Here is a 15,901-nt window from a genome sequence, read left to right as displayed (position 1 = left end):
TGAACAGATGTGTTTGCTTTTTGTCTGAGTGTCTATTATGTATATATTTAAACATATGTATGAATGTTTATCAGTCTAGTATCCATAACACAGGAAATCATAAATATAGGCCGAGCGTGATTTTTTTCGAGTTATTATTATTATTGTTAATGTCATTATAAAACATGTCGAATTTTCGGTAGCCATTTTATACAGCCCTATCTTTAATCTCATTATGACCGAACGTGAATTAAAATTTCCATTTTGTTTCCGTTATACACAAGCATTTTATGCAATAAAAATAAAGTCCTTATTCATTTGTAAGTGTAAAAATAACCGTAGAAATCCTGAGTTATTCATGTGAGCGGAAATTATATCAAGGATACCAGAAACAGAGCGAGTAGCCAGTCCCTTTTAAGTGTTTCAAAGGGGAAAACAAGGTTAAATAGGGTTAAATAAGGCTTTCTAAATAAATGTGAAATGTAGAGTGATTCAACTCGTCGAATTTTCGTTTTGAATAGCTAGCTGAATTACCTTCCAAAAAGAAATGAATTTGTTGCAACAGAAATAGGCGATCTGATAGCACCTCCTGTGATGGTTTAACAACCTATACTGCTATTGCCAGTTAACAATTAAGGGTGAGAGCTAAGGAAAAACATAGTACAACTTTGGAGTCGGTTCTGTGTTGAATTTGATATCGAATAGACGCATGCACAACAGGCAAGAAACCAAGTAGTCTCCCTTTCCAAATCTACCATACTCGCATAAAAATAAAAATTAATTACCCCATGGCGTACGACGTATGACGTCATCACTTGGAATGGCTCGAGCGAGTTGGCTTATTTATTTATCGTTCTGCTCGTGATTGTCCGAGCAATGTTTGTATGAAGATATTTTCTTTGGAAAAACCACGCGAATTTTTTTATAAATTTTAGCGACAGTTACAGCGGAGCTTGACCGTCTTTTACTAATATGAAATAAAACTTATTGTAAAGATCGTGCGAGAGAAAGTGATTTAAAAGGGTGGTCATATTAAGGGTAGGCAGCGGCTGAATGAAAGCTGGAATTGCTGAAGTCCATGGGCGACGGTAACCACTGACCATCAGTTGGGCTGTATGATTGTCTGCGTACAAGGGCAATAAGAAAAAAGCTCTCAGCATTGAAGAATACGACACCAGGAGGAAATACTGTTGCGTGAGCTCGTCACCTCAATCTACAACAGGTCCTCCATTGCCCGTATGTACTAACTCAACTTCCTAGTACTTCCTATCCATTCCAGTGCGATCAGTATTTTAATCAGTACATGGTCTACATTTAAGCCTGTTCGTTTGTCTGAAATTCAACGGAAACTTAATAAAAGTAACCTTATTCAAAGATTACACAAGTAAAATTAACACAAATCGCTAAGGACCACCAAATCTACAATACAAAACTCATAATAATCTATATATATAAATGAATTGCTGTTCGTTAGTCTCGCTAAAACTCGAGAACGGCTGGACCGATTTGGCTAATTTTGGTCTTGAATTATTTGTGGAGGCCTAGAGAAGGTTTGAAAGGTAGATGAATATGAAAATGCTTGGAATTAAATAAAAATAACAATTTTGTTTTTCCTTTGATGTGTCCCCCGTCGGCGGATTCCTTTTGTTTGTTTTAAGTTTATTTTATACAAAAGTTTAGGTCTTTTATTTGTCGATTGAGGCACTACGAAGTCTGCCGGGTCAGCTAGTATAATATATATATTTACATACGTTGCGAGTATAAGCACAGTGTGTGGAGTGTTGCATCGTGCTATGTTTGTTCATTCAATGATCAAGTAAATTACCGCCCGTTTAGAGCGAGCTTGCCGCGAGATGTCGGCCACGAAAACGGCGACTGGACGTTAAACTAGATCTAGACGAGAACAACCAAATCTATATATATAAAAGAAAGTCGTGTTAGTTACACTATTTATAACTCAGGAACGGCTGAACTGATTTGGCTGAAAATTGGTGAGGAGGTAGCTTAAAACCAGGAAAAGGACAGTATACTTTTTATCACGTTCCCGTGGGACGCGACATAACACGTGGTATAACAAAACGCAACTGATATGGAATAATAAAACGCAACTGACAGCTAGGCGTAATATATTCTATGGTTAATTATATTAGAATTTTGAAGTTAACCGGTTGATGTGTTTGAAACAAACCGTGTGGCGGAACAAAGTTTGCCGGTTCCACTAGCATATAATAAAAGCTTACATGCACTTTTCTTTTGGAACGAAGTTCCATATGGGACGATGCGGAGGGGTATCCTAACCGAAAAAAAAGATTTTTATTAGTAATGCACACATTGTACGACTTAACTTTGTAATAACGTACAAAAAATAATATATATTTTTTTTATTATATACTTTTTACAAATCATTGTGAATAAAATAAAGTCGATAACTTTGTAAAGTAGTTTTATTTTTTATTTTTATTAATAAAAAAAATCATAATAAAAAATGTATACCCGAAACATTATTTTCTTTATGCCTCGAATATAACTTAAAATTAATATTTTTATAATAACGAACTTCGTTCCTATCCGGTGTCCCACGACACCACACGTCTTTTTTTAAGATGGAAGGGTAGCTGGTAGCCTGAAATCCCTTCCAGCTTCGCCAGTGAGCGAGCACGACCGTGAGATTTCCCAACAGCCATGCAAGTGCCTCCGAAGGACTACATAGAGTTTAAGGGCAGCTGTTTCGCGTCTACTGTCGGTACGGAATCGCGACCCGCTGATAAGATCGAGCGAGAAACTCAACGGGCTAATGTAATGGGTAATTCTTGATGTCGATCTCACCATAGAGTTCCTATATTTTGGCTGCTCATGACCTATATTTTGGCTGCTCATAGCGTAAGAAATATAAGTGTCTTATAGTACTGAGAGGGGACCGTGTTGATCCATCGGTGATAAACTGGCTGCTGCGGAAGACCTCATTATTTTGCTGTATAGAAGTCAGCAACGATTTTAAGGGTGAATCAGCTTTTATTTAATATCACTCACGGAAGCATTGAGCTCGTTTACCAATACAAAAAAAAAGACAATTTTTAATTTAGAATAACTTCAACCATTTCGAAACGGCACATTCACGTTACACGTATTATTTTTTTGTTTTTTTTTTTTATTGTCTTTTTGTGATTATTTTTTATTTCAATAATTCCGCCCGTTTCAAAGCCCAACGCAGACTACAATAACTATAGCCGGCCTCAATAGCATGACCTCTTTGCTCTAAATCGGTTAAACTGACGGTCGAAACAATTTTTGGTACGAAAAATCTTTGTTTAACTTCGCACAATGAAAATGTTATTGTACATTACAATACATAGAACAGATTTTATCACGGTTTGATTAACAATAACGTTTCCATAAAAAAATATGTGTGCGGTTTATGTTATAGACGGGAAAGGATGACGTAATGCAAGTAGATGTTGGACCGTCCGCCCGTTGTATTTGCATATTGCCTCAATCTGTAGACGAGGACGAGACTCATCTAACGTAGAATGGTCATCACTGCATATAGCAAGTGAAGCCGTTGTATTATAAAATTGAGACAGAGATTTTTCACTGGTGATAGGAAGGACTTCTTGTGGGTCCACGTAGGTGCCACCACCCTGCCTATTTCTGCCGTGAAGCAGTAATGCGTTTCGGTTTGTAGGGCGGGGCAGCCGTTGTAACTATACTCGAGACCTTAGAACTTATGTCTCAAGGTGGGTGGCGCATTTACGTCGTAGATGTCTATGGGCTTCAGTAACCACCTAACACCAGGTGGGCTATGAGCTCTTCCACCCGTCTAAGTAGTTAAAAAAAAAACTTTAATCTCGTGGCAAGGTGGTTGGCAGCATTTACGTCTTTGATGCCTGTGGGCTCCGAAAATCCCTTGGCATCATGCAGGCTTTAAGTTTGTTCGTAATGCTCTCTCTTCAGTCTTGATCATGTTCCTCGTTGCGGTCGTAGCCTCATCCAAAAGTTTTGATCTCACGAAGATAAGTTTGATGCAAATTTGGTCAGACCAAGGCATAGTGTTCGATCACGCAGATTCAATTCGCTTCTGTCCAAACCACTCACAAAAAAATCATGTAATAATTTTCGAATAAAAATTCTTCAGTGAACTCCGCAATGCTTTCAATCTAAGAAATTCTTAAAAGAATGGTTGATATACAGCTCACGTACAACAGATTTACATAAAATTATACAACGCAATTTACTTTTAAACATTTCACAGATTATCTCTCTGATACCACTCAAATAGAATAGTGAAATAAATTATGGCTGTGCGATAATATATACACATAAGGATAAATTACATACACATTTTACGATGCGAAACATAATCGTAAGTATTCCGTGAAAATATTTGGCAACTCACATTACACACAGAGTGTAATGAAACCGTTACAAGCAAAGATCGGAGGCGACATTCAGAGAGAAAAGAAAAACAAGTGTTTGTCCAGAGATCGAATGCTTGGGCAAGATTGCAAGGGAGTCGTTTAGTGGATAAAGCCCTAACTACCATCCTTGAGCCCGCAATCTCACCATCGGCGGCCTGTCCAGTCCCAGATACCCGACGCGCCCCCTAGGCACGGGACCCTCGGTTCCAGTAGGTTCGGCCCCCGACCCAATAAAAAAATAAAAAAATAATAGTTTAAAAAAACTAACAAAATACGCAAAATATTGTAAGAAAAAATGATTTTATTGTACACTATTTTTAATTCAAATTTATTAAAATTAATTTTCTATTTTTTAGTTGTATATTCTATAAAAGCGTATTTTGTTTTAGTATTTTTTAAACTATTATTTATTTTTAATTTTTTTAGTTGAATTTCAATTTTTTCAATATATTTTTTTTTATTAATATTAAATTGTCATCGGTCCTTAATAAGTTTACCAAATTTCTTGGCTATCCGCCGTTTTGAAGAGGGTCAAAATCATGTTCAAAGATTCCGTTACAAACATATATACGTCTGAACCTAATAAAAGCGTATTAAAAAGGGATGTCGCTACCAACTCAGGAAAAGGAGTTCGATGGAAAAATAGGATTCTTGTACCGAGTTTCAAGCTCAGTTTTAAACAATTGTTTAAAAACTTTTATACAACTTCCACGCATCTGACGCTACATTCCACTTGAAAAATTCTCGGAAAACAATCTTCAATTTTATATTCCAGTAACAATGTATCACAATTGTAATCATTGTATGAGCTAATGAACGCTTTATTTAAAATTATCAATGAAGCTCCAGTATTATCGTGTTTGATAGTTGCATACATGGAAAAACACAAGAAAGACAGTATCGTCAGTGGAATTCGTGCGCAGCGGGTGTGCGTGTGAACTGTGACCAGTAACATTATTAGTAACAGTTTTGTATCAATATCTGGACAACATTAAAGTAGAGACCATGCCCTTTCTTTGTATAATTATCGAGGTAAATACTTTTTCTATTGATATTGATTAAAGAGGAGCTATCGGCTTATGTGTGGTTGGTCGGTGAGCTTCACGTACCTGTTTACCCAACTACTACTTTTTTACTGGTGGTAGGACGTCCTATGAGTCCGCATGGGGGGTACCACCACCGTGCCTATTTCAGCCGTGAAGCAATAATGCGTTTTGGCTTGAAGGGCGGGGCAGCCGTTATAGCTGTACTGAGACCTTAGAACTCATATCTTAAGGTAAAGGTTATACCGTATGTTTGGGTCAATGAAAACATACCGTTTTCATTGATTGGTAAGCAAGCTAGTGAAAAAATTGTGATAAAAATAACATTATTAATGGAAAGTTATTTTACGGCTTACCCTAAATATTACTTACTTTATAAACTATGTCCTGCCAATAAGAATAAATATGACTTCTTTTTCCAAGTGCACTAAAAACAGGTTTTAGTGTTTGTAATTTGTCCGAATTTGAATTGTGAATACCATACAAGATTATAAGGATCTAATGACTAGTAATTGGGCAGTTAGGTTGATTTGGATATTTATGACTGTGTATGCAAGTTTCCCTTTCTTGAATATAATTTCAAAAGCCATTTTTCCATAGCCGTTTTCTCAGTGGGTCGCGTTTCCGATCCGGTGGTAGATTCTGCGAAGCACTGCTCTTGCTAGGGTCAGTTTTAGCATCACTCCGGCTTGAACCCCGTGAGCTCGCCTACTAGTTAAGGTTACGCTGAAATAGCCTCTCAAGGCTATCTATCAGCTTAGGTAGGATTAAAAAAAGCCGTAGTAATTAAATTTATGCGCTATTTATTTTCAAGAGTCCGTTCATAGGCAACTTAGGCCGTCTTAGTATTTTTAAAATGTTTTTTAAGGTTTATGCTTTACCCGATTGAAGAACACCAGACCAGATGATACCGGTGCGATCGCTGTTGTTTTCCGATGACTATGACTGAGTTAAATGTAAAATACGGCTGATTTATGTCCCTATGGGTCCACGGAATTTCACGACAGCTGCCTCCGATAGGTTAATAAGTTCTGCTTTGACAGCGCCAAGGTGCCAGTCCCACACGTCTGGGTCTGGTTCCATTCTGTAACCCACGAGTGATTCTTACTGCCCCCACAAGGGAGATCCACAGGATCAAGCTTTGCGTACCGGTTTGCTTTAATCAAGATACATTTTTAAAACATTGTAGCAGAAGCGCTTCTATCCTAAATTTTATTCTATTTACCTTTTTTTATTGCTTAGATGTGTGGACGAGCCCACAACCCACCTGGTGTTAAGTGGTTACTGGAGCCCATAGACATCTACAACGTAAATGCCCACCTTAAGATATAAGTTCTAAGATCTCAGCATCGTTACAGCGGCTGCCCCACACTTCAAGCCGAAACGCATTACTGCTTAACGCATTATTGCTACCACCATAGGGTGAACGAGCTTCACGGTCTGTCTAGTGTTAAGTGGTTACTGGAGCACCCAGGTGCCAGCATGGATGGTACTTCGTATAATTTTTAATGAAGTCAGCTTCTGGTACTGTATTTTTATATCCCATTCAATTATTTTTTGTATTCTTAAATTAATAGATGAACCAGCTCACGGGTCATTTGACGTTAAATAGTTATCGGAGTCGAGAAAGACATCACGACGCTAAAGCAGTTACTCACCTTTCTTTCACCTGTACGGTACATTAATAACCTTTAACCCGAGATGAATCTTAAACGAATTGGCTTTTTTGTTTATTTTTAAAATGCTTGGCGAATGCAAATGCGATTTTACCGCTTGCTTATGTTTTATCATTTCGCGAATGTTTTTTTTTTGTATTATTTCTGTTGCATAGTTTTGTTTTTTGTACTTAATTACAATTATCAACGCGGCAAGTGAATAAACCTATTATAATTACGTTACCTCAGAGACGCGATAAGCGAGCAACTACTGTATCAATTCAGTTGGAATAGTCCTCCTCCGTGCGTCGTATTCCTCAGTGCTGAGGGTCGTGACCTTTACGGAGCACTTTTGTTAGGACTATGTTCCTCCATTCACTCCTGTCCTCCGCGCAGTGGATAGCATATTAATGCTGGATTCCAAAATCGTCTTATTCTGATCGGACCAGCGCATGGAAATACGCCCCCTAGGCCTCTTTCCTTCCACTTTGCCGGTGATGAGAAGTTTTTCGAGATTGTCACCTTTTTTCCTCGCAATAGTAACAAGTACGTAATTCCACCGCTAACACTTCATAGGCGTGCCGGCCTATTCCCGGTACATAAATGCCCTGTATATATTTACCGCAAAAGAATGCTTATTAATATAATGGGTAGGACGTTTATTTAACCACGCCTTTACCAGGTCGAGTCGAGCTAACAATGCATTATTACAGTTTGAATCAACCTAAAACGCGACGTTATTGCAAACAATTATTATTTAAAATTGTCGCGCAAACTTTATAATACTCGACTGAACATAACTTCATCACGTGTGACGTCACTTGGGACCAAAACTTAATAGACAACGCAGACATAGCCACATGTGACGTAATGCGCCGTGATTCATTTTATCTTGCCGCGAAAAAGATTAATAATTCTTAGATTGTATTCAACGATTTAAAACGCAGCTTATATATCAACTCGGTAAGTAAATATATATTAAGAGATAATTCACATATCGCCTTTTCGCATTAAAAGTGTACAATTTCCAAAAATATTCGGAATTGAGTTAATATGCGGAAACATCTGGTATCACCAGTATTTTTCTCATTAATACTATCAAAAGAGCGTAGTTTAGTTTTAGTTTTTTTTTAGTTTACTTATGTTTCGATTACTATTAAAATTGATACATAATTTTATCTTACTTTAAAAGACAGATAATGTAACGGGTAAAAACAAAATGTTGCAAATATGATTAATATTAAAAATATTACACGTTAAAGCTTTAAAACACTCTCCTGTAAAATTAGGAAGTTTTGAAATTATACAGTTTTAATGCGAGAAGACGATATGGTCATCTGTCCCGAACTATGGCTTCCTGTATAATGAGAACTAGATACTGATATATAACCTTAAAAACGTTTCAATATACGAGAATATATAAGCACGCAGTCAAAGAGCAAACAACTTGTTGGTCAAAGGAATGTTTTTCCAGAGTATGTATGATTCAATCTCACAACTCTTAGCCCAAAATGCACGGTCCGTTAACTAATGCAATTCTGATTCGACGAATATAAACGGTGATTGCATGATTGATATCATTTAAATAACTTAAAACAATTTTTAGGTTTATTTTATGATCGGCGTTCAGTTCTCTATCGTGTGTGTATGTGCGCGTGTACTTCTGCTGAGTATAATTCAATATGTCACCCTCGAGATGGTCTGGTAATGGAGGGTAATGATATTAATGTCCGCCAGCCGAGAGAATGCGATTCGATCGAATAGATTTAAGTGCAATATAGTATGATGTGTATTACAAGTAAATATAATGATTTTTTTAAAGAAAATTATTTTATTAATGAGGGGAATAGGTTTTTTTTTAATCTTAACTAACGCACCTACCATATTGCATTCTATCAGAGGTTTGACAATAGCCTCCTCCTCGACTGTTTATCTAAGCACATGAGAGTGTGATCCTATTTCATTAAGCTGTTGCTTCTAATTATGGCTCATCCTTGTTGGTTTACTGGTGGTAGGACCTCTAGTGACTCCGCAGGGGTAGGTTTGAAGGGTGGGGCAGCCGTTGTAACTATACTGAGACCTGAGAACCCAATCTCAAGGTGAGTGGTGGACTTACGTTGTAGATGTCTATAGGCTCCAGTAACCACTTAACACCAGGCAACCCATATTATAAGCAATAAATAAAAATAAATAAAATATTATCATCAGTTTGTTCTGTTTAAACCTACCAAGTTCCTTGAATCGCCATCTGGTTGAAGAAACGCAGCTTGAAGATAAAACCGTCTAGCAATATAGCCTGCTCTCTTGTCTCAAGATACAAGCGAAATTCTTGTTTTATTGCCAACACTTAACATAAGGTGCATCGCGGACTTATTTGCTGATAACAGAAAAAAAGGTGCGTGTACTTATGTACGCGCGTAAGAAGTTATACTTTATTTTTATTATTTTTATTTCTTTTTTTTTAAATATTAAATAATTAATGATAAATATTTAACGTTAATAATTTAATAATATTTAGTATATATATGAAATAATAATTTTGTCATTTATATTACTAAAAAATGAATGCTAATAACACTTTTTTTTACGAGTGTACATGCGCGAAAGTTCACCTGCGGCTATATTCAGACTCGCCAAGATACGTCGGTTGTATTGTAATGAACGATTTAATGGGCAACTTCATTCTGTTAATTTTGTGTCACGGTGCGCGCGCATCGTAAAATTTCACTCTCATCAATTTTTCATAACGCGCCTAAAGAAGTATAATTTCAAAAATTGTGTATTTTTTATTATCAAACGCATGTATTAACTAAACCAATTTTAGATTTCCGTCATACAAATTGAAAGGCGCATTATACACGTGTTTCTAACAGCCGATTGTCACTCCTAATATACTTTTCAATTGCGTGTGCAGGATGAGTTGCTATTTTGCTAGGAGGGTTAGTATAGATGTGGGAAAACCTACCTTAAAATATATAAATAAGAGCTACCATTAAAATACTACAACATTTTGACTGTATTCATATCAAACTTGACAGTTTCTTGCGATTATTATTTTTACAATTTCAATTTTTTTCCATTAGTAGTAGTACGAGTAGTAGTAGTTATATTTTTCCAAGTGGAAAGGGAAAGGTGTCGTACCATACAGCCTAATCTTTTATTTATATATTTTATTTTATATATGAAAAATGATAATATGAAGTGAAATGATATCAAGTTGATTAATATGAAACACGACATGAAGTGAAATGAAATGAAATTGAATAAAATATGAAACATGGCATGAAACGAAATGAAATAAAAAGAGATGAGATGATATGGAATGAAATATAATCTCAGTAAAATGGTGGTCTGCTGAGACTTTTTCAGTGGACTTTTTGGAGTTTTAAGGTCTCAGTATAGTTACAACGGCTGCCCTGTCCTTCAAACGGAAACGCATTACTGCTTCACGGCAGAAATAGGCGGGGTGGTGGTACCTACCCGTGCGGACTCACAAGAGGTTCGACCACCCGAGATTCATCATATTCATATTATTCATTCATCATATTATTTGAGTTTCATCATTATTATTCATCTATTTTTAGGAATTACAAAGATGCTTGGTGTCGTGGGACACCGGATAGGAACGAAGTTCCTTATTATAAAAATATTTATTTTAAGTTCTATTCGAGGTATAAAGAAAATAAAACTGGAGGTTTCGCAACAACCCACGGTCATTCGACAACGTGCGGACTTATTGTGGTACACTTCATTCACGGTTGTTTGCATAAGATCTAGTATATTGCGAAAACGGACGCTCTGAGATCGTGGTCAATTAAATGATAAAAAACATATGTTATTTTTTGTACGTTATTACAAAGTTAAGTCGTACACTGTGTGCGTTACTAATAAAAATCTTACGTTACGGACGTTTTTTCCGGTTAGGGTACCCCTCCGCATCGTTCCATAAGGGACTTCGTTCCAAAAATTACTAACGTTGAATGTACTGTAACTTTAGCTACTGTATAATGCTTTGGCGCATACCGAAGGTTTGCCGTTCGCCGCGCCGTATTCGAAGTGATGTCATTATTGCTTTTAGGAATTTTCGTCTATTAATGTGGGTTTGTATGGAGGCAATTCCCAAACGAATTAACCCACAAACCGTCTGTGTTTCGTTGTTCATACGTGTTTTTAGTTTGTTTAGCTAGAGCGGCATTAATATTTTAAACGACATACATAAGAGTCGTCTATTATCAAAGGTGGCAATCTGTGCATTTGGACAAAAAAAAAAAATGATATGTCAATACAGAGTGATTTGAATATAATCGTCTCCTTCAAAGAATACGGTTCAAAACCTGCATTAAATAAAGGTTAATAGTTAACCTGTTATTTATCTAAGATGTCGTTCAGAAGAGTTTTGTGACTGCCAATGGATTACAAAGTCAATAATTCGTTTTTCTGATTTACCAATAATTGTCCAAAAGTCACATTGCCGGCTTTGATAATAGTCGACTCAAATATTAAATCAACTTTACGTTATTTTGTTGTATGATCGCAAAAACTGTAGTATTTGAATAAACAATCATTTCCCAATACTTACTTTTCGAAATTTGTTGAACGTTGCGCGATTTGGAATAACCATTAATATTTATCTTCATTGAAACTTTATTGATACTTTTCCCAAAATAAACGACACTATTGTGACAGCATAGTATAGGTATTTTTTATTGCATAGATAGATGGACTGGCTCACAGCCCACCTGGTGTTAAGTGGTTACCGGAGCCCATAGACATCTCCAACGTAAATGCCGTCACCCATCTTGAGATATGAGTTGTAAGGTCTCAGATTTAACAATACAACGGCTGCCCCACCCTACAAACCGAAACGCATTATTGCTTCACGGCAGAAATAGGCAGGCTGGTGATACCTACCCGTGCGGACTCACAAGAGGTCCTATCACAGGTAAAAATATATTTAACGTACCCTTTACCTAATGTTGTACATGAATAACATCTATACATATAAATAAAATTGAAGTGTTTGTTTGTAATATTGAAAAAACCGCTTTTTACTACATGCATATGAATATATAGGTATATAAGGTAAATATACCAAAATAATATTTTTTTCCAAAATTGTTTGTCTGTCTTTCTGTTTGTTCCGGCTAATCTCTGGAACAGCTGGACCGATTTTGACGAAACTTTCTCTGATATATAGCTGATGATATAGGTAGCTGTTGATAATTTAAGCTACTTTTTTTGGACTAGATTTGCCCTGTGGCGTCACCCGCGGTACGACAATAAAAGCGGGTAGCATCGCGGGACTCAGCTATTTTATGTTTCCGAAGCGAAGCGAGGGCGGGTCAGTAGTCTTCAATACAGAATCAAATGCGTGTTTGTAAACAGCTCAAAGTGTGAATGAACTTATAAATTATTTATCGCGAGAATAATTTCCACGTCCAAGTTTATAAGTAACGCTCCATTTGCGGAATAATTTCATTGAACTATTGTAGACTTTATAGCAGCGGTGCAAGCTACGATCAATCAGCATGTACTGGTTTAAAAATGCAAAAAAAATCTGCGTTTTAAGAGCACCTCCTAATCTACTTACCACCGACGACTTTTAATATATTTTTTCGTTTAACATTAATTATGAATTTAGACTCTGGTATAATACTCATTTGGTATTTCGTGGAGGAAATGCCCATAATATCGATGTTAGGCAGGCGTGTTGGAGATCTTTTTTTTTGCTTAAATGGGTGGATGATCTCACCAAACCATTGTAACTATACTGAGACCTTAGAACTTATATATTAAGGTAGGTGACGCATTTACGTTGTAGATGTCTATGGGCTCCAGTAACCACTTAGCACCAGGTGGGCTGTGAGCTGGTCCACCCATCTAAGTAAGAAAAAAACGTACAAAGCGATTAACTTTAGTTCAATGTTATCTTTGTGTTATTTTTGTCATTATATTATTCACGTAAAAGACGCGATAAAACAATAAAAAAAATCTTAAATATCGAAATTTACTTTAGCAATTCGAGCAATCCGGGCGCTGGAAGGCACTAAAATCTAATCCAACTAAATGTTTGCCTAACTCCAACCAAAGCCTCGAACTAAACCACCAACACGTCATTCAAAATACTCACTATCTGAAATCAACCTTATCCACTACCAAAAAGGGTCTAGATTGATATTTATTAGTTACTCACGCTATCCCGTTACATTCAAGGTCCGTAGCGCGTGTCAAATCACGTAGACCTGCCGTTTGTATAGGTCTATGTTAGATAAGAGGTCAGGGTAAATTTGTTATGTACGCCCTATACCTTTAGTAACCTTGGTAGGGGACGTTGAACTTTTAAAATTTAATAAGCATCAAATGAAATGAGACTTTGGGTTCCGTATGTTATGAAATCACTGCGGTGTTCAATTGAAATATACCGGCTTGTATTATCTTATATTATTATTTGTAAGGAAAAGTCATTTACGAGACTGCGAGTTCGTTATTTGGAACGCACAAATAAGAGTTTTTATTCAGTTATACCTAGAAATTATTTGATATAATTTGACTAAGGACTCAAATAATAAACTAAACAAACATTTATTTATTTATTTATGCCTAAAAACACAGTGGCGTATTTAAGGCCTAAGGCATTCTCTACCAGTCAACTAAGGGTAGTGTAGAGTCATGTGGTAGTTGCATTCCCTTTTGAGAAATATGAAAAAAAAATGTGTGCGTGTACTAGTGTACACACGTAAGAAGTGAAACTTGTTTATGGCCTTATTTTTCGAAAAATGATCTACATGCAACTTTCTAGAAATTGGTTAAATAAAGTTAAATTAGATAAAGTTTAAACAAAAGGATTTTATTATCATAGACATGAATACAAATAATACAATTATTTCACTTTACCTTTTTGCTACTAAGATTATTACAGCATTTCATTAATTGTAATAGAATTATTACTATCATTGTCATTGTCATTATATATTTTTGTAATTAATGGCTTATGGTAACTGAAATATGAAATATATGGTTTACATTCCACGAAATTTAGTGACCGAGTAAAAACTCCATCAATTGTAGTGCCAGATCTTGTTGTTGACGTTTGAGGACTGTTTTTCATGGATAAATTCAATTTATCTTTCAGAAATTCAACTAGCTTCAAAGAATTTTCCGATGCAAAATTTACATTAAAATCTCCACTTAAAATCATCGGTATTTTATAATTATTGTTACCGAGTAAAGAGGCACCTTCACTTGTGTACGGCAACAATGAATGGTGAAGAAAAAGATGGCGCGTAACGGAAAAATGTGACGCGTAACCGAAAAATATGACGGTAAATTTTTTTCCAACGCCGATAAAGAAGTTTCACTTCAAAAATAAATATACATCTATACAAACAAACGCACAGAATACATAAATAGAATACGTACATAATTATTATGTCATAATAAAGTTATTACTATTGTATATACATTTATATACAACATAAAAATATAGCAAACACATTTATTAGATACGAAAAAAATAAGTAATAGTAAAAATATAGTATATTACACAGAAAAATACCGACACACGTTTAATTTTGAAGTGTTACTGCCTATTCGTTCAGAAAAATTAGAAAGCTAGGCGATCAGTGATCATCCTGACATTAAGAAGAACTGAATTCCAAAGTCGAACAGATTGAACTAAGCAAGACGTACGGACCAGACTAGAGCTATGCGTGGGACATTGGAGGAGTAAATTATAATTAGAAGAACGCAGGTCCTTATCGTGCGAACAATGTAAATATTTAAAGTACTTAGTCAAATAGAAGGGAGGACTTGGGCATGTCAGTATAGAGTGAAGTGTAGTGAGAGTATGTAGATTGCGACGCTCACATAAAGGAAGAATTTTTTTTTGGTAGCGGTAAGTAGACATGTGGTCATAGTTGCGAAGATTAAAAATAAATCAAGCGCCATTGTTGAGAAGGCGGTCGAGTTTATTCCAAAGGTCTGTGTTCAGATCAAGGTCGCCATAGTCAATTATAGGAAGGATTAAAGTTTGAACAAGCCTCGTCTTTATCCTGAAACGGAAACAGTTATTTAAGCGAAAAGGGCACACAGAGATCCAGTAACCTACGACTAATGTTAAACATTTGTGCCCTTTAATCAAGTGTCGAATCCATATACAGTCCAAGGATTTTGACTGATGGGCTCAGAAGTATAATTGTTCCATTATAGGTTACGGTTGGGAGTGTGATAAAATCTATTCGTCCCAGCAAATGGAGACTACCAATAATAATCGACTGACATTTTTTTTGGTATCACAATCAAACCAAACTTACTGCACCAAAGCGCTTACACCCTCTAAATTCTCAATTACTCTGCGAACCACTACAGTCACACAGACCACAGTAGCCTACGAATACAGCTGTAGATCCACAGCGTACAGTTGATACGAGCACTGAAGGGACTGAGTTATGAGATTGATAAAAGTAGAGAAAAGTAAAAGGGGAGAGAATACCGTCTTGATGGATCCCAGTATCTAGATGACGCCATGAAGACAAAGACTTATCAATGCGAATCGATTGCTAGCCTCTCGGAGATATGAAGTAAACTATTTGAGCATCTCAGGTGATATCGTGAGATTGGAAAGGATAGATAAAAGTATTTCGTGACTAACGGTATTGAAGGCATTAAGGAAATCCATCAAAGCCAACAGTGTGACTCTAGTATTCTATCATCTATCATCCCAGCCCTAACATCGCCAGTCACTTTGAGGAGACCAGAGATGGTGCTAAGGCCCAGTCGAAATCCCGACTGAAGGGAGCTTATTAAATGG

General features: G+C 36.3%; 1 protein-coding gene across 2 annotated transcripts in view; it reads left to right on the top strand.

The window, feature by feature from the left end:
* LOC101740565 (Krueppel-like factor luna) overlaps positions 1-15,901 on the top strand; it is a 149,378-nt gene that overhangs the window by 119,895 nt on the left and 13,582 nt on the right. The window contains exon 1 of one of the 2 annotated variants that reach the window (XM_038014227.2): positions 5,280-5,426. The exons of the other annotated variant lie outside the window; for it this stretch is intronic. Within the exon in view, the coding sequence (XP_037870155.1) occupies positions 5,400-5,426 (27 nt within the window). The 5' untranslated portion in view covers positions 5,280-5,399. Of the gene's footprint in view, positions 1-5,279; positions 5,427-15,901 lie in introns of those variants that run through there. 2 annotated transcript variants of the gene reach the window in all.

Source organism: Bombyx mori, chromosome 1, assembly GCF_030269925.1.
Source record: "Bombyx mori chromosome 1, ASM3026992v2".
Classification (NCBI taxonomy): domain Eukaryota; kingdom Metazoa; phylum Arthropoda; class Insecta; order Lepidoptera; family Bombycidae; genus Bombyx; species Bombyx mori.
Note: the sequence above shows the minus strand (reverse complement) of the source record. Positions and strands in the feature narration are given on the sequence as shown.